Below are 24,557 nucleotides of genomic sequence, written 5' to 3'. Positions count from 1 at the left end.
AAAAAAAAAAAAAAAAAAAAAAAAAAAAAAAAAGACAAGACAGTGTTCAGTTCTGTAAGTGTAGAGCTGGTAGTAATTTTGTTTTGTATTTTCAACAACTTGAACTGCAGGAGGTCATGTTACCCATCTTCTCAGAAAAATTAAGTTGTTTTTACCCTTCTGTTAAGAACATGTGGAGTACCACATGTGGAGTTTAATAACGATTATGCTTATTTGTTGGACAATATTCTGATGAGAATTGATTTGAGACCTTTTTTCTTCCCCCTTTTGTTTACTTTCAAGGCTTAATTTTTTTCAAGTTCCACTGTGCTGTGATGGATTTGACTTTCCTTGTGGTATAATGGGTTGGTAGGTGCTGTGCACTCTTGAGGGTTTCCTTGCACCTGGCAATGGTATTTTAGCAGTCTTATTCTACTTAGCACACTTGGGTGTCTAACTCTTGTTTTTAATGAGAGTTTAGAGAGTAAGAAAGATACTGTCATTTTTGTTGTCTGGATAGATATAGCATGTGTGTAGTGGAACTGTCAGCTTCTTGGGGATAATGTTATGCCACCTAAATGAAAAGAATAAAAGAACTTTTACAGAAGTTCCCCTTTTACCTTAGTATATTCGTATTTGGTTTTGGACCTTTCTTTAGATAACATAGAAGGTACACAGGGACACATATGCTGTTTTGGCAGATCACACTTTCAAGAAGGAATGATTTTTTTTTAGTTCCTTCACTGTAGGAAAGGCATTCTTCTGAAGTGCCATCCCAATACTTCTAAAATATGAATTCTTCAACACTTTTTCGTGTAGTTCATTTTCCATGATTAAAGTTGTATCAATTTGGTGTGCTTTTTGCTTAAATTTTTTTATTCTTCTGACTATTTCATAATGTGCATATTGTTGATATGCACATTCAGACCTTTAAAGGATTATTAGGGTGATCTTTACTTTATTCTATGAACAATGGTTCCAGTGTTGTCACTTGCTCTTTAGTGATCAAGTTTTAATTTTTGTGCTCTTTCTGCTAGCACTCTTTCCCACAGTGCCTAAAATTAACATCTGTCCTTTAAAATATAAATATCAGGTCTCTCTATGTGAGACCAGCCCGCTTGGGTTTTGCAGGAAGGAAATCCCAAAAGAGGCAGTGGTAGGTGAGGATGATAGCTGTCAAATGGGACTGTTCTCAGAGGCCAGAGTGAAGGGAGGTGTCACATTTCTGACTGCAGTTTGGCACTGCAGTTCCTTTGCATGTGTCAGGCTGACTGACTGTGTTCTGACGGTGGGAGCTGTGAGATGTACACATGTTGGAACTGAGCTGTTTGTGAAGGCAAACATGGTCAACGGCCTGATCAAACTGGAAAATTTTAATAAAAGTTACTGTTTTTTCACCCTTAACTGCCGTATCGGTTGTATCAGCACTACCAAATTAAACAGTGCTGAAGAGCATTCCATGGTGCTAAAACTTAATTGTTCTTGCTGTTAAAATGTTATGATGGATCCTGGCAGGGTTTTGGCTCCATCCAACTAGCTGTTTGCTTGCTGATTCCCTGACAAAGTTTGGGAATTGGCAGGGGAGGCCCATGGGCTTTTCCTCACCTATTAAGTGCTGTTGCCATTTTGGAGGGTAGAAGTTTAGTAGTACAGGGCAAAGTTGTTCCATTCCAGTTGGTTTCTGGTTCCATTTGTTTGCATAGACTTGGTTCTCCGTAATGTAAAGAAAAATGAAAATGTGTTTTTCAACAGGAAAAGCAACTGAAATTTTAAAATGAGTTTCGTTCTGGTAACCTTAGGTAGTGGCCTAGCATAGTGGTTGTTGGAGTTTTCTTGTTATTACTTAGCAGTATCTCAGTCCTGATTCTTGAGAAAACAGTTTTAAGTCTCACATTTGTTCATGTTTTATCTACAATAATCCTGCTTGAAAACTAACCTTTTTTTTTTATCAGAGTTGTGATCCTGACAAGGACACATGGCTCATTTAGTTTCTGGCATTGGGAACAAAAGATGGTAATCCTGCCTTCTCACTTTGCACATTCCTTAAATGAAGAGTTATTAATCTTAGTTTTTAGAATATGTCTCAGTTTCAAGTTGGCTAAATCCACTAAATTCTTAATACTTAAAATGCATAACCATTAAAATAATATTTTAAAGATCACATTATCATAGAGATTACTCTCCCATTTGAAAGTGATCACTGGCAAAATACCACATTAATAAAAATTACAATTTTTTCTGTGAAATTCCTTCTGGTGTATTTTCTTCCCTGGCAGTTGGGGGCAGAACTTCATCCAACATTTCCATAGAAAAAAGCCCCACAGAAACTGGGAATTGCTGATCTTAGCATATGAATAATTTTGGGATCTCCTTGAAGAACTTAAATGTCAAAAGGGTTTATAAGACAAGAAAACAATTTTTAAGGAAGACTAGTCTAAAAATTTCTGTGATGAATGTCCCTCGGAGCATGGTTACTGGGGAAAGGTTGGCTTAGAGAATCTAACATTAACTTCACCTTTAATTACAGCTCTGACTTTCACCTTCTAATTCATTCAGTCAGCCACTTCTGTGTAATGTCCCCATTTTTAGGTATGGTTAAACCATCACTGATCCATTTTACTGCTAATGCAGCAAGGAGGCAATGACAGGTTCAGTGCGGAGCTGGCAATGGGGAAAGGTGAAAGAGCGGTCAGAGGAGAAAGCTGTGGCTGAGGTCAGTGCTGTAAAAGTTAGAAAATATAAAGGCTGGAAAGATTGACAAAGATCTTTACTCAGATAAGCTGCCTGTCTAAGGTGGATGCATAAGGCAGACTGAGAAAGTATGGTGCTAGACTGATCTGCCTTTATATAGGCAGTATACTAGAAAAAAAGGGACTAAAGTGAAGAGACAGCAGAAGGGACAGAAAAAGAGGATCTGGCAACACCTTCCTTGCTTCACATGGATAAACAGAAGATAAAGGCTTTGATACTTAATGCATGTTCCCTTTCCCTCACAGCCTAAAACCCCTGCAAAGAATGGCTCTCCATGTGTGTGATTGGGGAAAGAAACTACAAGATTATTTCCACAAAAGAAACATGCATGGTTTGCAGCTAATGTCTTCCACAGTAAATTAGTTAATTCCAGTGTAAAATTGGTTGATTTCAAGTCTTACGTGTCTCTTAAGATCAGAATGTCTCTTTTGTGATTGACCTTGGTTTCTTTTGCTCTGTTATTCACTTCAGAACTGTCAGAAACACAGCCTTAATTATGATGTTTTGTAATCTAATCCAGCATTACTAGTTTGCAGACAAGCAGAACCTATTAACAGCACATCTAGGGCTCAATTTCTAAATCCTGTTTTTATGCTCTGATTTTGTGTCCTTGTATCACATGACTGTGTTCAAATGTATTGATTGTACTAAGTAATGAGATAGAAGAAGGATCAGGCTGTGACTTTTCTTTGTATTTTCCAGCTTCAATGTAATAGTTCCTATGGCATTTAAGCTTTCAGCATGCACATGCTATCTGAAAGATGATCAGCCTTTCTTTGAATGATTCTTGCATGTTCTTAGGCAGCGTGTGTTGGTACAAGGGAGAGGAGTATCATGAAGCTCTTAAGGCTCAGGCCCAAGAAAAAACCTTTTTGTTTGACCATACCCATACTGGAGTGCAGCGTTGGCTCAGCACCAGGCAGAGCTCTTAGCAGTTTCTGGAGAAGCCATCATATTTTCCCCTTCCACATCCTGCAAATCAGCTGCTCTTTCAAGTTGATCAGACCTTTTAGAGCTATTTTCAGTTTCCTATAGGCTCATCTGCTGATTCCTTCTATCAGCAAAGCATTCAATGTATGTGTCTCTATGAAACACAGATTCTTATTTTTCCTGAAGATATCCTCATATATCTAAGGACATTACCTTATGTCACTGTATATATCTGCCTTGTAGGTGGCAAAAAATGAGTCCTTAAGTTCACAGAAGAATGTCAGTAGTGCATGTAGGAAGCAGTGAAAACAAAGCAGATATTCTCCTTTGATTCTCTAATAAGATGAAATATAGGAATTGATACTTGAAAAATAAGTCTAAAAGTAGCTAAGATTATTTCTCTATCTGCAGAAGAAGTAAAGTTCATGAAAATAGATATTACACTTTTTTCAGCAAACAGATGTATCATAAATTATATTTTCATGTATTTGTTAAATACGTAGTCCAAGCGTAAAAGTAGTAGCTTCCTTAAGTTAACAGATGGATATATATTTTCTGCTGCCTTTTGCCTGTAACTTAAAGTTGATGGAAAGAGGTAGCTTTAGTATTTGTTTTGAATCAGATCTGTTTTGTTTTAGATTTATTCCAGGTGAACACTCCCATTTGCCTTGGTTAATCCATCACTAAGTGAGTTTCTGTTATTGAGCTGTCTTGCCTTATCACAAAAGTGTGATTTTTATCATCCCTTCCATGAGGAGCAGAAAGCTGAAGATTAGTGTTCTGTCCAGAGGTTCACCGTTCTGATTGTCTTCCCAGCAGTAAAGAGTGTACGTGAAAGTTAACTCTTTTACATAAAAATCTTTTCATCCTTTCTCTTCTTGAATTTAGAACTTCAGATATTCTATTTTAATTACTTTTTCTAAACAGCATGATTGCTGAAGCCTATAGAAATCACCACAAACAATGCCCAAGAATGTCTAACCATCTACATTAATAACAAAAAGAACAATCAATCTTCGTGTCTTTTATAAGCAAATTAATATTCCAGTGACGTCAGTTAAGAAAGCTGATGGGTTTTTATTTTTTGCTTTTCTTAATTTATTAATTTTCGATGGACAATGAAAGAGCTTTTCCATGCTGAGTTGCCATTGTAAGCAGATTTCAAGCACAAAAGATCACAGGATCTGTGGAAGTCTTGTGGCTCACAGCAGTGGCTTGTCTTGATATGATCATTAGGTTCTGGAAGTGACTATTAAGTAAAAACCAACACGCTGCAGCTAGATGGGCTTTCATTATATGTATATGCTATTATGCTTCTTAGATACTCTTAGCTTTTTCAAAGAGAATGGATTCTTCAAAACTTCTGGAAAATGGTTTGATTGAATTCCAGTTTTGAACAACTGTATTGTTTTGGTTACGTAGTGTGTTCAGGGTCTACGTAACACAGTGCGTGCACTGGGGTTTTTTGGGCTTTGGTTTTTTTTTGTGTGGTAGGTTGGTTTGTTTTGGTGTTTTTTTTAAATTCATTTATATACCACTATGGTGACAGGATGCTGTAAGAGTCTAGAGCATTTCCTTTGTGAAAGTAGGTCTAACTTAGACTACAAACTTGTGTTGCATAAGGGAACAGTCTAGTTCCTCTCTTGAATGCCTGATTAGGGAAACTAAAGCTTTTAACAAAGATAAAATTATACAAATTTTGCTTGCAATAAATGAAGTAGACTGCTAATTTCCTTTTAAGAGGAGGACAGTGAATGATTCTCTTTCTTTTTTATATCGTTTCCCCCAAGATCCATTTCTGTGATATCTACAGACAGAGAAATATTAGGCTGGAAATTAAGACTAGTTTTACGGTTTCTGCGTGTCAGAATAGATTAAGTCGAAGTGTTACAAGCTCTGCTTCTGTATATATCTGTGCAATACTGTCCACAGAACTGAAACAAACTCTCTAAACATTTCCACATGAGAAATGAAACAAAACAGTAGACTTCAATAGGACACAATTCTGGAGATGATAACAAGCTTCACAGGAAGTAATTATAAGGAAAGAACAGGCGAGAGTAAAATCCTCAAGGAATAGCATTTAACATTTATTTAACATTACCGCAATTTAGCACAAATGAACAATTATTTTAATTATTTTATTATTTTAATCAAATATTCAGGAGAAAGCAATAGTTACCATGGAATGTTTGCAGTTCAGAATTCAAATATTAAGGACACTCTTTATTCTTCCCAATAAACAGAAGCTCTTTAGAAATGTCTTTTGCTACTTTTTAAGTGGTATTTAGATGGTATTGAAGATAATAAATATTTTTAACTTTTTTTATAAAGTAATTGGTTGAAATTAACTGGGTTGCTGCTTTTAGAGGAAATTATCCTCATTTGCTAAAAAAAACAAGATAAATACATGTAGAGTGGAAAGAACAGTGCAATTCACTGATGTGGCTGCTTATTCTTGGGCTGACACTATTCTGCAGTCCAACTGTGTAGAAGCTAATAGGAAGAGCAAGCTTTTGCAAAAATCACTGCCTTTCTGGTGACAGGCTGACAGTGGTTCTGCCCAAGGCATTGGGCAGAAAAGTTAAGTAGAAAGCAAAGACAAAAAGAGAGGATGGTACCTCAGAGGTGACATATCTTATTATACTTCAGCTGTTCACGATGTAACTCAAATTGTTGAAAAAGGTGAGCTCAAACTGAGCCCTTTGCTCAGTATTTTCTGTACCTTAGTAATAGAAAGATGGCATCATAGGTTGCCCAGAGAAGTTGTGGATGCCCCATCCCTGGAAGTGTTCAAGGCCGGGTTGGATGGAGCTCTGAAAAAACTGGTCTAGTGAAAGATGTCTGTCCACAGCAGGGAGATTGGAACTAGATGATCTCTAAGGTCCCTTCCAACCCACACCACTCTATGGTTCTATGATCATGAGGGGTTATGTAGTTCCAGGAGAAAAGTAGGCTGTAGTGAGAGTCACCTCTCTGTCCATACATTCTCTTGGTGAGCTCTTGGATCCCAAGAAGGGGCAACAGATGCATGTTTCTGCTTTGCAAATTAGCTTTCCATTTGGAACACCAGTTCTGGCCCTATTTTGTTACTCTGTAAGGCTTTAGTGACAAGAAGAAGCCTTTGCAGATTTTAATTGTCCTGGAAGCTGATTTTTCTGCCATATTCTGCTATTTTCTGCCTTAATCTGTGGTTTACATTTCTCCTTCAACTCACTCTGAACTAAATTAGCATAGAAGAATATTTCTAGAAATCTGCTGGCTGTTGCATTGGTGTTTCACAGTTGCAGGTGTCACTTCTCACACCTGTTGTTATTAATTATCTAAGCAACTGTACCATTCCTTGTCGCTGTCATTATTCTAGCTATGATTGTTAAATTTCCTGCAAACATCTTGCTGAGCTTTCACCCTTCTTACCATGAGGGTGTTTTAAGGTTGGTTGTAGCTGCTCAACAAACATCTCTGCTAGTTTGTATCCCACAGCAAAGCTAAACATGCTGTCGGCTTTTGTCAACAGAGTATTTGACATCTGAAATGGTAGAGAGGGATTTTCTTAAGGGAGATAACTCTACAGCATGAACTGGGCTACTCAGGGTAGAAATTTGCCATGAAATTGAGTATGCAAGTACATAAGGTTTAAAGTGGAATCCAAGTTATTTATTGAGTGGGATCATCCCATGAGTGAGATGGGATTTATTTAAGTAGGCAAGAAGGTGCAAAAGAGCAACATGGTAATGATGAGTCCTAGCATTATAAGAAGTGATTGCAATGTCTGCTCGGGACATGTAAAAGCATTTGGGTGTTTTGGCTTTGGTAGTGGTTGTGTCAAACAGCACAAATCTCTCTTCTAATTGAAGGCTGAAGTTGTTGTTCTAGAGTAGGTGATTTTAAAAATAGGCTCTTTTTTCTTTCTTTTTCTTTTTTTCCTCAGATTTAATTTAAAAAATCCCAAAACCCTCTCAGACTTAGAGAACTTTCTTACACTGCTAGTCTTGGAAATTGAAAAGCTTTTTAACAGTTGTCACGGTTCCATGTTTCTGCTGCATTAAGGTTTTATAATGTGGTTCTCAGTGATACTTGTGATCATCATGTGCACTCCCACCTATCAGTTCACAAAGATCCAGAAGTATCAAATGGCTGGGATTTTAGAAAAACCAAGTAACACATTTTTTTAGAACAAATAAATTTTTGGGACCCAAAGATTTCAAGACAGCAATGGGGAGAGATCCTGAGCATTGTATGTTATTTGTTTCCTGTGGACTGAAGTTTGAGGCCATGTTCCAGATAATACCTTCATGAAAATTCAGACCCTGATAGGGAGCAAAATTTGTCTTATTTAGTGCATCATGATTTGTCTGGATTAGCTCTTCTGAAACATGTTCAGAGCTGTGCAGCAGTGGAGTTATGTGAGAAATTAAAGTTCACCTTTAGACTGGCTTTTTTGGTGGGTAAGTTCTTTCCTTCTGTTGGTACAGATAACAGTCTGGATGGCAGAATTGTCATCCCAGCCACTTCTATCATAAGGAATCTGTGTTTATCAGTAAAGGTGAAAGTGGCTATAGTTTTATCTTTCTTTTTATTTTTTTTATTTTTTTCAGTAAAATATTACAGAGCATTATCATGCCTTGTACAACAGAAGTTTGTTCACATAAACCTGACTTTAGTATTTAGGCATTTTAAATTACAAAAAATCCTTTTTTCAGAAACTATATACTCAATAATTTAACTGTTGGTAATTCACAATACATAAGTTGAGGTTAAATGAAATGGATGTATGGCCATTTTAATACATTAGGAGAGATTAGGAAATTATATATGTTTGAAGAAAATTAGTTCAAAAGTTTTTTCACTCATTCAAAAGTTTTTCTATTTAGCTTGGTTATTCAAAATGTGTTTAAGAGTGCTTTGCATATAGCATGCCAATCCTTTTATTTCTGATTTTTCTCACAGCTGCAAGAGAATCCATCTGGTTAGAAAGAGAAGAGAGAGCCCGGCAACATTATGAAAAACATCTAGAGGAACGCAGAAAGAAGCTGGAAGAGCAGAGACTGAAGGAAGAGAGAAGGCGAGCTGCCGTAGAGGAAAAGCGAAGGCAGAGAATAGAAGAAGATAAGGTGAGAATAAATGTCATGAAAACACTTTTCAACTTGCTTTTACTATAAGATACAGTACTATCAAACTTTTTCTGTAGGAGTTGATATAAAGAATGCAACATGAGCCATGGCTTGTATGACAGAGTGTGCAAAAGGATTTTAAGTCTTACTTGCACAAGTCCTGCGTCCTGCTTCTTTAAGTGCCTGTTATGAGTCAAATGCAGTGAAGTTGTGCATGCCTGGATTAGTGTATGGAACTGCACACACACAGGAAAACACGAATTGGGATAGGTTTGTATGGTTACGTGTTAATTCCTAGCTATTCAGTACAACAGTAGCTGCACATTAATTGCCCTAACAAAACCTTTTAAAAAGTGAGTGGGTAATGAAATATGCTCTTGGCTGAATTGTCTCAATTAATCTGGGAACTATGTGCAGTGTGATCCTGTGAAAGTCAGCTCATCCTTATGAGTTTTTTTGTTTCTTCTCTCTCCCACTGTTCTAGTATTTAATAGGTGGGAAGTAGCACTAGGGTGTGTTTGTGTAGTGGCTGCCATAACAGGGCCAGTGTTTTTTCTCTGTAGTTCTGCAGCTCTCAAACAGATATTACCTTTTCAAAAATTCACTTAATTTTCAGATTCTAACTTATTTATGGATTAATTGCTGCTTAATCCTGTTCTAATGTGTATTTTAGTAGGCAGCACATAAGCTTAAACAATGCCTGCTTGGTTCTGTCTGTGGGGATGGAGGGTAGCAGTGTTTGATGAGATGATGAAGTGTAAAACCCAGTAGTATCCAAATATATTGTCCTGTTGTACTTAAGGAACGACATGAAGCTGTTGTACGTCGCACAATGGAGAGAAGCCAGAAGCCAAAACAAAAGCAAAACAGATGGTCCTGGGGAGGAGCACTACATAACCGCATTAATAACCCAGGTAAAGAGGGAGGCTTGGTTTGCTAGCCAGTTTCCCTCCCCTGCCAATTAACTGAAACTTATTTTGCTTCTGTTAAAAATGAAGAATGGTTCTGTGTATGTTGTTTTAAATTGTTTGCTCTTGATCTTATTATTGCTAAAAATGGCACGTTTCTGACATTCTTGTGTAGCAGAAAGATAACAAGGAGAAATCTGAAGAAAAGTTAAAGCTTGTTTCAGGAGTTGACTAATTATGTAACTATCTTGCTACAGCTTCTTGCTTCTGCTGCTTTGCTGTTGTTTGTGTGTGTATATGTGGGTGTGCTTGTGCTGTGTCGATCTTGTGATATGAGCTACCGTGGCAAATGCTAGCTGTGTGCCTCAAAAAATAGATCTGGTGGAAATGACCAAATACTGAGATTCAAATAGACACAAGGAAGAAAAGTTGTTCTTTGTAATAAGCTATCTGTGCCTTGTAGAAATATTTTGGGAGATAGAAGTCCGCAAATTAAGTTTAAGTGAATTTTAGCTATATTTGACTTTTTTCCCCAATTATCTTCTCTAACTTAATCTGCCAATCATTAATGTGTATATGCCTTGTTAAATATGAATCAAACCCCCATAAAGAGAACTTTTCCTTTATTTACCACCAGACAGTGGTACTTAAAGTTCTTTTCTTCCTATTCTAATTTCAGTGTGTCCAGCCTTTCATCAGGGAAGAAAAAAAAGAGTTGAGAAAAGAATGCTAATGCTCTGAAATCTTTATCATGTATAAGTTCAATAAACAGTTATTTTTCATAATAGGTTACTTTTTTGCTTAACTCTGTATAACTTATTTGATTTTTATTTTATTTTCTGTGAAAAATCATTGTCTTGCATTCTGTCCCTAGGTTATTTTTTTGAATCATCATTCACCTTTCTCGATTTAGCAGGCCTGGAGCACCACTTCAGATCTCAGGGTGGTGCTAGAAAACCTGGTACATAATGCTGTGGTTTTTTATTCCTTTACCCTTAGCTAGTTCCCAGGAAATGAGATCATCAGTAACTAAACCACCTTCATGTAGTTGCAATGCATGTTTAACATCATACTGATAGATTAGAACCGTTGTTAGCACCAGATTTTTTCATTACTATTTTTTTTTTCTAGAGAGTTACTACTGGCTGACTCTAAAGATTTGGCACAATTCACTGAAATGAAGCATAATATTCTGTCTACTGGAATTTAAGGAGACTCAATTTGAATATTTTGTTATTTTCTAAAACCCTTTTGGCATACTGCATACGCACAGGATTTACAATTATTTTGCACATGAACACAGACACATAACCAGCTGCATTGGCTGTTATGTTGCTTATGGGTATTTTAATTTTTTTTTGCTGGTTTTTTTTTTTTTTTTTAGAACAAAGCAGCAATTTTCTAGGCAATGGATTGCATTTGGCCTATTCTATATTTATAGGATTCATACTGCCAACTCTTATATGCAAATCCTCATGCTGAATGGCATTCATTTAAATGTGGTTCATTGACACGAGAAAGGTCGGCACGCCAAATAACAGAGGTGATTTTTAAATTCAGATGCCAAATGCAGAAACTTTATGGCTGTACTGATATACTATACAGTTTCTCAGGGATAAATTAAATATGAGATCAAAATCCCCATCCCATTCCCAGAAATATTGTTCTGTTCTCAGGAAGCCTGAGCATCCTGTCTCCAGTAATGACTGACTCACACAGAACATTCTCCAATATACCCTATAGATCGACGTGGGATAAGCGTGCCAGCCTACAGAGGTCTTGTTCTTAGTTTTGACATCACATTTCTCCTTTAAAAACCCATTTCTGAGTTTTATTCCCCTTCCAGTACCCAGTCTGCCAGTTTTATACCCTCACTAAGTCATTCTAACATTAGACACAGTTAGCAAATAATCACATGGGGTAGGGGAGAATCTTTCTTTGGCCCAGCCAGTTATGGTGAATCCTATATAGTTCATAGATCTGGGGAGAGTTAAGGTATTTTTCATATACTGTATTTCTGTGAAAATTTTTTTGTATACAGTGTGTATACTCCAATCCACTAGGTCAGAACAGGTAAATACAATGTTGATGTATTTGTCATAAATAAACAATGGCAAATATTTCAGCAACATCATCCTTAATTTTGTCAGTGCCCTGAATTTGTATCTTCTTCCAAAAAAGTATGCAGACATATTTTTACACACACAGAATATGAATCAGCAGAGCAGTTAAACATATGCTTAAGCCTCATTGCATTTCAGAATGGTTGAATGCTTTGCTAAGGGTCAGTACATGCTAAAATGTAAGCAAAAGCAGAATTGACTCTCACAGCATGTTCTGAATGTCAGATTTCCAAATGGAAATTTGCAATGGAGAATGTGTAGTTGAGGTTTGTAGCTTTTTTTTTATTCTGAAAGAGAAGAGAAAGGACATAGCTGACCTGTTCAGCTCGTTCCTCCCTTTTTGCTATTGCTAGCAACCTTCCTGTGACACACATACTCGCAAAGTGTGTGCAATCTCTATTCTTGAAATAACCATCACCCCCTCAATAGGGTGCAGATGCTGACTGCAGCAGTTGTGCAGGCAAATGATGTGATACTGATCTAAAGTGCAGAGAAAATAAAAGCAAATTATAAAGTTTTAGTATTACATATGCCATGTATGTGCATTACAAGTGCCTTCCACAGAGACTGATTTTCTGTAATCTGCTAAACTACGTGCTGTTTTGGATTAACGCACTACAACTTCATTTTCAGCAGGTTGAAAATGGCTCTGTGGTGGGCAGTTTAGCACTTATATGTAACTATGGGATTTTTAACTCCCTTTCAAATGTCACCTTTTATTGAGGTGCTGAAGTTTTTTTTAATGAATAACTTTGAGTTTCCAAGCACCTTGGTCGTTCCCTGAAGCTTTCTATTGTAAGTCATGAGCAAACTTTTTCTGAGAATATTGAAAATCTTTAGGTTGCAACCCATTGAATGATAATGAACAAAACATTTTACACATTTGAAGCTTAAATTGTTTTGTGCCCAGTCTTTGAGTCGCCTGTGCAATGTCTTCTGAGAAATCCATTCTATTCTGAAAGTTCTTGTGGTAGAGCAGGAGTGACCTAGTCCTGTTTTCCTCCTCCCACTAGCGAGCTAGGAACTTGCACTATTGCATGTGGGCTGTCAATTAGCATTATCTCCATTTGTTTTAGATCGAGACAGGCGGTCTGTTTCAACAATGAACCTTTCGAAACATGTTGATCCAGTCATTAACAAGCGGCTCTCCTCCTCATCTGCAACATTACTAAATTCTCCAGACAGAGGTACAGTTTCAAAGAAAAAAAACTTAAAAGAGCAGCAAGAAAGAATGTTCTATACTGATGTATTACTTTGCACATAAAACAAGCTTCTGAAGTCATTTTCTGTACTTCATCTAAGTGGTAGTGGAAAGACTTCAAATGTGACAAGTAAATGGTTGAACATTTTTTCCTGTGAGAACAAATAATTCTTTTTTAAAACAAGAGAACTTACCTAAACAATCCTGCTTTAGCAAATTATAAAAGCAGTGCTTCTGTCAGGTTTTTAGTAAATGAGGTACAACTACTAAAGAATGCATCACTCCATAGTGCATGCAATCATGTGTGACCTTTTATTTACATTAGACCATTTTGTCATTGTTTTGTTTTCCTTTCTTTTTTGGTAGGAGTTCTTGAATATCTAAGAAGCATGAAGCTTTCAAGCAGTTACTTTATTAAAATTTCTGGTTATTTTATTACCATTTTTTTTATTTTTATCGAAGAATTGTGGGTGTTCTTCATATTGTCTGTTTATTGACTTTTTGTGTCCAGTTACTTTTCAGAGATTGCTTCATTTCAGTGTACATTTTTGGTGTTTACAAGTGTGCAAAAATGATAAACCATCAAGCTTTTAAAAATTAACATAGCTGAATTGCTGCCTCTGTTCTGAGGATTTACAAGATTGAGCTTAAAAGTTTTATAAAAGAGTCTCTCTTGTGTAACTCGTGCAAAGAGCCTTACAGAAAAGTACTTGGTAAGGATTTTTTTGTCCTCTACTGAGAATGAGTTCTGTCCCATTTCAATCCAGAAAAATGCACGTTTTAAAAACAAATTTTTAAAATGGAATTTTGGTTGTGTTGCAAAACTGTTTGGTCGATGTCATTATTTGTGTGTCTTAAGTAAGGGCTAAGTGCATGCTTGAACGTGTGTATCTGGGTGATTTGGTGAGACTTGTTCTTCCTAGTGGGCTAACCTAGTTGTACATTCTGGTAACTTGTGAAAAATACAGCATTACCTTAGGGAATCATTTATTCCAAGTACATTAGGAAATAATTTATTCCAAAACACCAATAATTTCTTGATCTTAATATTGAAATCCAGTCGGTTTAAACTTTATTAGCTTTTCAGGTGTGTATATTTTTTCCAGATGGTTGCTGGTCTTTGCCAGGGGATGCTTTTTTGATGAAGGGTCTTTGTGATATGAGCGGGCGAACAGCAGCAGGCATTAAGTATGAAGGATAGTCTCTTATGGATTGTAACCCATTCCGTTATAGTTTCTGCCACTCATTTCAGGAGAAGTTAAACTGAATACTACGCAGTCTAGCGGTGGGGAAAGAGAAGGAGTATGGAAGTGACGGCCGTATGTCAAAATGTCGAGGCATTCTTTGCTTGGCATTTTCATTAAAACAGCACAGAACTCTTCCGGAGCCCCTTGTGACTTTCACAGACTCCAAGACAGAAAGTAAATTCAAATGCTATAAATGCACTTCCTTGTGCAAAGTCAGATACCTAAATCTAGTTGAGCCAGTGCCACTGGTCTCTCCAGTGACTTCAACTTCTTAAGGCAGGTGCTTAAAGGAAGGTCTAACTGTCTCCTCACCATTTCACCTTCCAGAGGGCACCCAATCACGCTTTGTTGGTAATACATACTCCTACCTGCAAAACAGCAATCTAGAGATGAGGATGATAAGCTTACCTATTAAGTGGCTTATAGCTGCCAACCAGAACTTGTCATCTGTTAAGGAGCACCTTTTTATCATTTGAAGGACATTATTATTTTTTTGGCGCATCGAAAGACAAAAGTTTTCATTAACTAATTGGCTTTTCAAGTATAGGATTGCTGTATAGCTCTTTATCACAGTTGTACAGTTGGGCAGCTAGAACGGGCTTCTCATTATGCTATTGAGTTGTTGTAGTTAGTGAGTAGTTGAAACTGTAACAAAACATGAATGCACACATTCAAGTGGAGAAAACTGTTATTGACCAATACATTTTGGTAATCGTGCTCTTTAAGGAGAGCTTAGCGAGAGGATAAGACTTTAGATGAGATAGGAGTTACACACTTTTAGTTTTGCAAAACTTACACCATACTTGATTCCCTCCCTGCAGTGATTTTTCTTTCAAGCAGATGGTCTCAATCACTGTATCACATTTTTCTGCAACCTTTATAGAAGACATTCAAGGACTCCAGTATTGTTTCCTGTTGAAAGAGCAGTTTTCTCCCATTTACTCCTCCTGGTATTTGTGTCTCTGTATAAGCAAACACCGTATTTATCAATGAGAGTCTCCTTTGTGGTGCTCATCAGCAGGCCTGTTAAATCCCTGCCTCCCATCTGTTCCTGCAACTAATCAGATGCTGCTGTTTGCTTACTTGCAATTTATTCTGCTGCTGCTAAGACAATTTTCCAATATTCAGATTGTATATCCCAAAGACAAATACAGGTGATTGTAATCAATTCACTTTTGCCAGCTCCCTGTGACTTTGTGTGTATTCTAGTTACAAATTAGGTTATAAAGATCTTTAATCTGTTGAAAATAACCTGCATGTGGCTGGGGGTGGAGGTACTTGCTCGTACCAGCAACCCTATCACGAATGTGCTTCCTGTGTGGAAACAAGGAGCAATAAAGGCTGAGAGAGTTGGGGTTGTTCAGCCTGGAGAAGAGAAGGCTCCAGGGAGACTTTATAGCAGCCTTCCAGTACCCAAAAGGGGAGCTGGAGAGGGACTTTTTACAAGGGCAATGTAGTGATAGAACCAAGGGTAATGGCTTCAAAATGAAAGAGTCTAAGTTTGGATTAGATATTAGGAAGAAAATCTTCACTTTAAGGGTGATGAGACAGGTGGAACAGGTTGCCCAGAGAAGCTGTGGATGCCCTGTCACTGGAAGTGTTCAAGACCAGGCCGGATGGGACTTTGAGCAACTTGGTCTAGTGGAAGGTGTCCCTCCTCGTGGCAGGGAGGTTGGATCTAGATGATCCTTAAGGTCCTTTCCAACTCAAACCATTCTATAATTCTAGGAAACAGCCCTAAGAGTGATAGCTTAACACAGCATCAGAACAAAAAATACTGCTTCCCCTTGTCTGTCAGATGATTTGAAAGACTAAATCTGCCACAAAGGCAAGGTATATCTAAATGAACTCTAAGCTAAACCCATTACAGAGATTCAGGGAAACTTCACTCCGAGGTCCTGGCTAAAAGTAATTTGACATCTCTGAACCAGGCCTATTGCTTATATAGAGAAGAAAGTTTTTATTGGTCTCTCTTAGCTCACTATTGTGCATATCAGCCAGGTTGCTCCCAAACACTGCCTCAAAGTGCTTTGGTTGGATGCTGTGGACACGTGATTGCTTCCAGTAGGTGATGTGGATATAAACTCCCCTGTGTTAGGGGCAAAGAGAATTAAACCATACTCAGCTTTAGGGCAAGGGATATGAGATAGGTGTGAGATAGGCAAGTTAGTGTTTTAATTCATCAGTCTTTTAGCTGTGTCCCCTTGAGAGTACTTCATCTCTGGGGCCTCCTATGTAAGATAAGGCCTAGGGCTGGCCCACAGGGCCATATTTACATTTACTTATCAGCTGTTTGCAGCTGTACAGATGAACTCCAAGAAATGGATGGTACACATAGCACTGATGTACTAGCTTAAAATTTCAGAGATTGCTTCCTGGAGTTGTATGGTCTTTGTTAAACTATAATAGAAGAGTTTCTCCAGACTCATCCATACTCATACATGTGAGCCTCACCTAGTAAAGACCACAAAAAAAGAATCTGTTGTCTTGCAACAGTAGCTTTAAACAGTGATCATACTGAGCATGGTGCCTGGAGATGAAAGGAAGCAAAGACATTACCATTATTGCATCCAGTTTAATGGTAGTTCTGTGATTTTTTTTTCTTCATTGTTAAATTACAAGCTTAATGATAATGTGTGTGCTGTAATGGAGGTCTCTGTAGGGTATTTTGTGTGTCTATATGATATGTACCATTGGAGAATGGAACCATTAATCACAAAAAACTCTGGCAGTAGTACATTGTGTAAAAATACAGTTATGCAGAGAGCCTGCTGTGTTTGAGAGTCCTATATTTCTATAGTAATGCCCCTTATTGAGTTAGCAGAATTTAGGGGCGATTTGAGAAGTGCAAAACAGCACTGAGGGCAGATTAAGCAATTATATTTTCATAGGATGAGATTGAGATCAGCCCCTCCTTTCATGGTGCTCAGCATGGAGTAGATTAAAGACAGATTCAGAGTTTATGGCTATTAAAAGTGATGGATGTCTACCTTTAAAAATGCAAATTAATGTCAAGTTTATTACAGCCAGTCACTTCAATGACTTTTAGAGACTGAGCCTCATAAATTCAAGCTGCAAACACCAAACTAAGCCCAATGAGTCATGAGATGTAAGAAGACCTGATTTCACTTGAAACATCAAGATTATTGCAATATCAAAAGCTTACTGTAATGAACTGCTTTGGGAACTAGTTGAATATTTTGGTTTGTGATGCCCGTTATAATACAATTTGTTGCATTGGAGTATCAGGGAAATATTTAATACAATACAGAAAATAATTTGTAGGGCTCATTTGGTTACTGCTTCACCATGATAAACGATTACGTAGTATTTAAGTAAAATAAGTAAAGAAACATTACAAGACAAAAGGAATATATTGACAAGCTAAATTTGCATTATGCAATATTGGGAAAAGCAAAGCAAGGGAGTGATTACAGCGAGGTCAACATATAGTGTGTTTTCACAACAGACTAACAATGCGTAAAGTTGACTCTTGTTTACTGTGCTGCATGGAAAGTGGTCATTGGCAGGATATTTTGACAGAGAATTAATGATCAAATGTATTTACTGTATTCTGTGGCTTCACGTATTACTGAGACAACTGTAGCTGATGAGTTTTGTATCTGCAGTTGAGGTGCGCTGTCCTTTTGCAATGCTTTGATAAAACCTCTGACACAATTCTCTGTATAGTAGTAAGCAACTTTTGTTTTTTTCTAGCTAGGCTGGCAGACTTTGGAAGGTGTTTTACTGTAACTAGAAGACTTGTATGTAGAAAGAGTTTGGGACGTAAACATCTCTGAAATCTATATTTGGGAGTCTACGTATTAGTTGTTCCTAATATGGAATGTGATGTATGTGCAAAATATCAGTATTAATTTGATAACAAGTTGCCATAATGCCACAGGCAGTAGCAAAAATTAAATGGTCAGATATTTGTGTTTCTATAGGAATTCTTCTGCTGAAATTGTGTAATAATAAAATGCAAACCACTAAACTATTGTATGCTTTTGATCTCTGAAGGACAGTTTTAAGATTTTGGTGGTATGCAGTAGTGAGGAAATAGTACTAATACTGCTGCAGCATGTAATTATTTGTGAAGTGTTTGATCTAACATCTTGCTTGTATGATGCACGTTCAGCTCGCCGTCTTCAGCTCAGTCCATGGGAGAGCAGCATTGTTAGCAGGCTCCTGACGCCCACTCACTCATTCCTGGCCCGAAGTAAAAGCACAGCTGCATTGTCTGGAGATGCAGGTAATCCTTTAAGAACAGAGGCTTCATGTCTCAGACACTTTTTTCCAGCTTCCCTGACAGATGTTGTAAAGTCATTGATCTAATTATGAGTGTATGGTGGCATCCCAGAATGAGGTTGAATGTCCACAATTAGTTTGCATGAAAGCTTGTTTATACAGTTGTTTGCTATGCCTCTTTCTCTTACCCCCTCTTTCTTAATTTCTTTTGCCTCTTCATCAGTGCAATAAATGAACACAGAACATGCAGGGCAACAACATCACACTGTCCATGGCTGTTTAAGGAAATGCACACAGTCTTGTAAACAGCTGATTCAGCACATCCACTGCTAAGGCTATGAGCTGCTTGCTGCAAAGGAGTTTCACCCCCTACCAGGGCACTTCCCACAGGGACCAAGTTAGACTTGTATAAAGATAGGCCCTGGTTACTGTGCATTTAATACATGTGAACTTAAATGTGCAGGTTTAGTCAGGTTATAATAATTGTAAAGTTCTCTGCCAACCCCAGAACAGCTCCCTGATGTACTCACTGAGGGGAAAATTAACGTGCAGAAATGTGATGATATTGCTAGGTGGTAACTGAAAGCCCAGGCAAAACTGTATTCCAGGGACAACTGGGGCATAGTTGCTTATCACGTATTTTAGACAGGTGACTGCTGCCTCTTCTTTTATCATAGGATGTTTTATAATCATCCACTGGGGACTTTACCATTACAAGAATATATTGCTGGACGTGCTGAATGTGTATGTCTAGGCAGGTCTTTCTTGTCTGATGTGGACAGGATTTTGATTCTAATTAAAGAACATAGAAGGTAAGAAGGAATAGAGATCTACTAAGATTACTTTTAAAGAAGCTTTCACTTAAGAACTCTTATAACTAATTAGGCTGCAGTACATTTCCACAGGGGTAGTGCTGTAGGAGCAAAAATGTGGATGATATTCTGCAAATAGGGGAATTAACAAGTGCAGAATTCCTCTTCACTCTTCACAAATAATACCTTGTAAAATTAATATTTAATGTCATCTACTGAGGAGGATATTGGAAATTCAGCTCTTCATTAGGGAATAGTTGAGAAGTTAGTGTCTTAATTTTATAAGTGGTTATTTTACTAGAGCAAGTGTGAAGCTTTTCATGGCTGCTGATGTTTATTCTGCACAATAAGCTCTAAACCGAGTGGAATATTGAGAAAGACTACAAATATCAGGAAAGACTGGTTTGTCAGTCTAAGGCAATTCCCTGAAATACCTTCCCTGTGCTGACTGGAACTGTACCACCCAGAAGAATAATCCATCTGCTCATTGTTTTCCAGATATTATTGCAGGTCTAATCCTGTGGCCCCTTCATGCAGGATGCTTCCTGGAGGTTAACGATCAGGTGATAACAATGGCTCACAGCTGTGCTCTGAGCACTCCACTCATCCCAGCCTGCCATTATTCTCTAGAAAATTACCCTGCCCTTTGGTTGTAAAGATAAATTACAATGCAAAAAATCCAAACTGGATTAAATATGGATTCACGTCCTTAAATTTTAAGTGAGCTATTAGGGACATCCAGCAAAAGAGCACGTCTGGATCTTTTTTTTAAATAAATCCTCCCAGACCAAAATATTTTTTAAATAGCTCTCATAAAGCTCCTCTGAATAGATGTAATCCTGTTAGTATATGAATCACTGGGAGTACTTCCTAAAACGTTGTTTGGCAACATCGCAAATGAAAATGAACTGCTTGTCTTTTAATACTTGCAAATGTCATCCATGGTGGTAACTTCAGATAATCGGCATGGAGAAAGGGAATTGAATCACAGAGAGGAACCCCATGAATTAGAACCTCTGTAAAACTTAATATTATGCCACTGCCTCCGATTTGCTTTAGATAACCTCAACCAAAACAAAAACACAAACAAAAATGCCTGTTTTTTTGTTTCTTGCTTGTTTTAAAGTCAGTCATAATACCTTATTAAACATAAATCCCTATAAAGTATAAGGCAGGCATGGGTGCCACTGCTGTAACACTTACATGAGACCCTCTTTATTCCTAATGTTAATCTCTTGGTGCAGGAGAATTTGCAGCATTAGTACTGTTAATTCTATGAGCTCTTCCTGTAACAGCAGCTGTACTGTTGTAAGACTGGAAGAATTAACTGTATGTGGAACTGCCTTCTTTCAAGTGGGCTCAGAGGGATCTGCAGGCAAGAAATATTGGTTTGTTTTTACCACAGAAACTGAGGATGTAAATTTCTGTTACTTGGAAAAACAAAAAGAGTAGGGAAGATATACAATTTTTTTCTTCAAGTAACATGCTGGATAATAGTTATGCTAAAACTCTATTAAATGACTAGGAGAGACTAACAGGAGCACACAAATAAAACTCTGCAGTAATAACATAGTTTTTCCCAACCTTCTCCTTCAGTTAAATCAAGAGAAAGTCCCAGAACACTTTGCTGCAAGAAGTTCCCCATGATATGTTTTGAAGTGTTTCAATTCTCTTTGAAGATATACTCAAAATACGGTATATCTGACACCTACTATTGTCAGGTGATCTTTTGGTCATAGTCTTTTTCCTTGTGGAACCAACAAAAACTGCCATCCTGGTTACTCAAATACTAATTTCCAAGTTGATTTGTTGTTGTCAGCCTGCTTTTTTAATGCATAAAATAGCTTGCTGTTGAGAATGTATTTGAGTCAGTTCTTATTCTCTCATTATCAAGAAATATGATGGGCTAAAATATTCCTAAAAAGAAGGATTTTTAAAAATACATCACTTGCTAAAAATCGTAGACAGCAATTTTATTGATTTCTTAGGTGAAACTGTTTTGTATTGTTAATGTGTTTTAATCTTTGTGTGGATGTCTCCTTTAATTTTTCTTCACTTCCAATGCAATTAATAGGCATTCTGATTTTAGTTTGATTGTTTTCTATTCTGAATGTAATTGAAACTCATTTCAATGCATCTACTAAGCTAATCAGTTAGACCAGCTGTTGTTTCCACTGCTTTTTCAGAACCATCAGTTGTATAAAAACTTAACAGGAAAACATCATTACTGTCTACTACTCAGTATTGTGGCATACTTCTTAATTTTTTTAAGGAAATTATTAGTTTACAAATGGAAAAATACATGAGCACTTAGTGAAATTGTATCATTACTGCATGTGTGGCCAAGCTAATATATCAAATGATGGTTCTGACTTAAGAATTAGTCATGTATTAATATCTTCTCTCTTTTCTGTCTTTCTCTGTTGTTTCTGTTCCTGCTGGCTTTCCTCTGTCATTCTCCAATGCAACTCTGTTATTAAAACTAATAAATAACAAAACCAACCAACACCGTAGTTATCCCCGTTTGTCCCCGTTCAGCATCTTGCAGCCCCATCAGTCCTCTGTCCTACAAGGCCATGAACTGTAGGAATTCAGGAGACCGAGCAAAGCTTTACGCTTCTACTGATGCCGTTGGACGTAGGAGAACAACAACGCACCTTGCAGGGGTAAGTCTGCCAACTCTACATGAGCTTAGTGTCTCATGCCATGACCACCTCATTGCATCACTTGTAGCACTGGAACAGCTGCAGGGATACTTACTCCCCTCAGCGCTGTTCCCATCCCCTCCAGTTTGTATCATAGTTGGCTGGATTTTAACTGAAACATGCTATGTTATGTGGTGACACGGCCTGATTATGCACCAAAGAATCCATATGGGAAAACACCAATGTTTTCTAAACACCCATGTTTGCAGAGCAGATGCCTTAGCTTCTCATGAGGCGCAGAGGCAGTCACAGTGAGTGTGCCCGGTACTCAAGTGGATTCTTTGCTGCGTTTTTAAGGCCCAAGGTGGTTTTGCAGCTTTTCCCTCAGTGGAGAACCTATTTTTCCCAGCAACCTGGTTTCACAAAGCCTGCAGAATTTCCTGTCTTCTGAGACCTCTAAAAAATTCATCTGAACCTCTAGAATAAAAAGGGGGAACACATGCACTCACACGTGCATACACAAGCACACAAAGCACTATCCCTTCATCTGTACTTTCTTAGGAGACCAGACTAGTAAACTTTTCCTCACTGAGAAGGAAGAGGTTGGTTCAGGAGCATGGTTTGTAAGCAAGGCTTTCCACAGGTCACCTCTTCATTCTGAATGATTTTGTAGCCATACTGTGACTGATCTGAGCTTTTCAGGAAAATCATAACAGTGTGATGCAGGTGGAACAAATTCATGTTGACTGTGCTCCATGCCAAAGGGATGCAGTCAGATCCAGTTCAGATATCATTCACTGAACCTGAGCAGTTATATTTTTCCTTGTACTCTATAACCTGAATTTGTTCAGAATGTGAGAAGAGTGGAAGTCATTTCTGCAAATGATTGTGTAAGAGGTCCTTGCGTTTTAGTTCAGCCTGATGGGCAAAAGGTCAAGAGGCAGTGCTGCTGTTGACATCCTTGTTGGAAGCAGTGTTAATCAAAGTGGCATGAATCATAGCCAGTACTTAGTCTTTCAGGCAGATGGTAGTATACTGAAGTTCAGATCAGGCATAGCATTGGGATGTATCTGTAGAGAAATTTCACTGCATGTGCACAGTGCATTGCAATCTCCAGGGTTATTGGTTTAATGCCTCTTCCTCTTGAGTCTCTCTCATTGCAAGTGGTTTGGGTTTTGACTTTTTTTTTTCCTAAATTAGAAAGAAGAGAGGTTGTTACTTTTTAATGGAGGAGATGATGTAAAAATGTTAATATAAAATGAGTGAGTTAAGAGCTGTTTTCAGTAGCCTGTATGGTGTGGAGAATCTTTTATTCTTCTGTGAACTTCTGTAGGAATTCAGCTTTTTACTTTATTGATATTAAGAAAAATTTTCTGATGGTCTGCTTTCAGTACTAATAAAGTAGATCCAATAGAGAGTTCTTGCTAGCAAGCCAAAATTCTTTTTCACTGTAATGTATTTATTCTGGTTGTGTATGCTTTGATAACTCAGCGCATCATGTGTTCATTAAGTTGTTTTCAGCCTTTCTTTTCCAGTGTTAACCTGGTTTTCAGTTCAGGGAACGAGCATTGCAGAGCTCTCAGCTAGTGAGGCTCTAGAGTATCATGATACACTTTCTGCAGGGGTTGTGTTTAAGCCCCAGCTGAGGTGGCGAGTAGCAGCCTCTGCATCATATTGGTTGAGTGGCAGCTGAGCGTACTCTCCAGTATTCCCATTCTTCAACTCCCAGAGTCTGAGCTCATTATTTCAGAACCATAATTTTTTTCATTTATACCTAAATAGGGTAAGTACATAAATGCCTAAGTTCTGATATATTCCTTCTTCTGTTATTACAGACCAGAGCTGTAACAGAAATGTTTCTCAACTTAGGATTTTATTTTTTAAAAATAAAGAAGGAAAAAGGAAATCAGTACCATGTGATTAGTACCATGTACTAATGGTGAAATCATCCAAGAAAAAAAGAATAGGATAACTCTTGTACCACATTTGAGATCTTTGAGGACATCTGTGCCATTCACATGTGAGCATGAACACAAAAACTTGTGCTATATGGGAAGACTGTGACTAAGTATGAGCCGAGGGTAGAGGCTCGTTTTGCTCTTTCTTCCAAGAAAATCCTGGATATATGGGAAGTAGTGGAAGGTGCTGTGTGGCAATCATCAAAGATGTAAAAGTAAGCCTCTGCAAATTAGCCCGTTACATCTTGGGATAGTAGAGAATGATTAAGAAAGGTTCTTGCTGTCAACTGTGTATTTACTGACAAAGTTGGTGTCAGGTTACAGGACCTATATTAATGAACTTGTTAAACAAGCTGTAGAAACTACTAACTCAGCACTGCTTTTCATCAGCCCCCAACTCCTCATTCTTAACTGAGCTTGCTTTGCTTTCTTTAGCTGTGTGAACTCTGGCTTGACTTTGTCTTTTTGTTTGCTGAGCTATAGACTGACAAAAAAGAAAAGGAGAGAGACTATTTGTCATCCAGCTTCTCAGCCAACTTTAAAGGAGGTCATTTTACTTCCAACCCCAAAGCTAGATCACCAGCTCCCTCTCCAGTTTGGTAAGTCAAGTACACGCTTAGCTGGAGATGTGCTATAGGCAG

At 37.7% G+C, this 24,557-nt stretch overlaps 1 protein-coding gene across 7 annotated transcripts in view; it reads left to right on the top strand.

The window, feature by feature from the left end:
• Positions 1–24,557, top strand: part of MAP7 (microtubule associated protein 7) — a 117,362-nt gene that overhangs the window by 73,388 nt on the left and 19,417 nt on the right. For 5 of the 7 annotated variants that reach the window (XM_017829688.1, XM_017829684.1, XM_017829687.1 and 2 more), the window contains exons 4-9: positions 8,611–8,774; positions 9,577–9,688; positions 12,882–12,992; positions 18,392–18,505; positions 21,828–21,979; positions 24,400–24,515. In XM_017829688.1, coding sequence (XP_017685177.1) covers positions 8,611–8,774; positions 9,577–9,688; positions 12,882–12,992; positions 18,392–18,505; positions 21,828–21,979; positions 24,400–24,515 — 769 coding nt within the window. The remainder of the gene's footprint in view (positions 1–8,610; positions 8,775–9,576; positions 9,689–12,881; positions 12,993–18,391; positions 18,506–21,827; positions 21,980–24,399; positions 24,516–24,557) is intronic. The other 2 variants (XM_017829685.1, XM_017829689.1) reach the window with 2 other exon arrangements.

This window comes from Lepidothrix coronata, unplaced genomic scaffold (assembly GCF_001604755.1).
Source record: "Lepidothrix coronata isolate B3197 unplaced genomic scaffold, Lepidothrix_coronata-1.0 Scaffold167, whole genome shotgun sequence".
NCBI classification, from domain to species: Eukaryota; Metazoa; Chordata; class Aves; order Passeriformes; family Pipridae; genus Lepidothrix; species Lepidothrix coronata.
The sequence above is the reverse complement of the archived record's forward strand: the minus strand, read 5'-3'. Positions and strand labels throughout refer to the sequence as shown.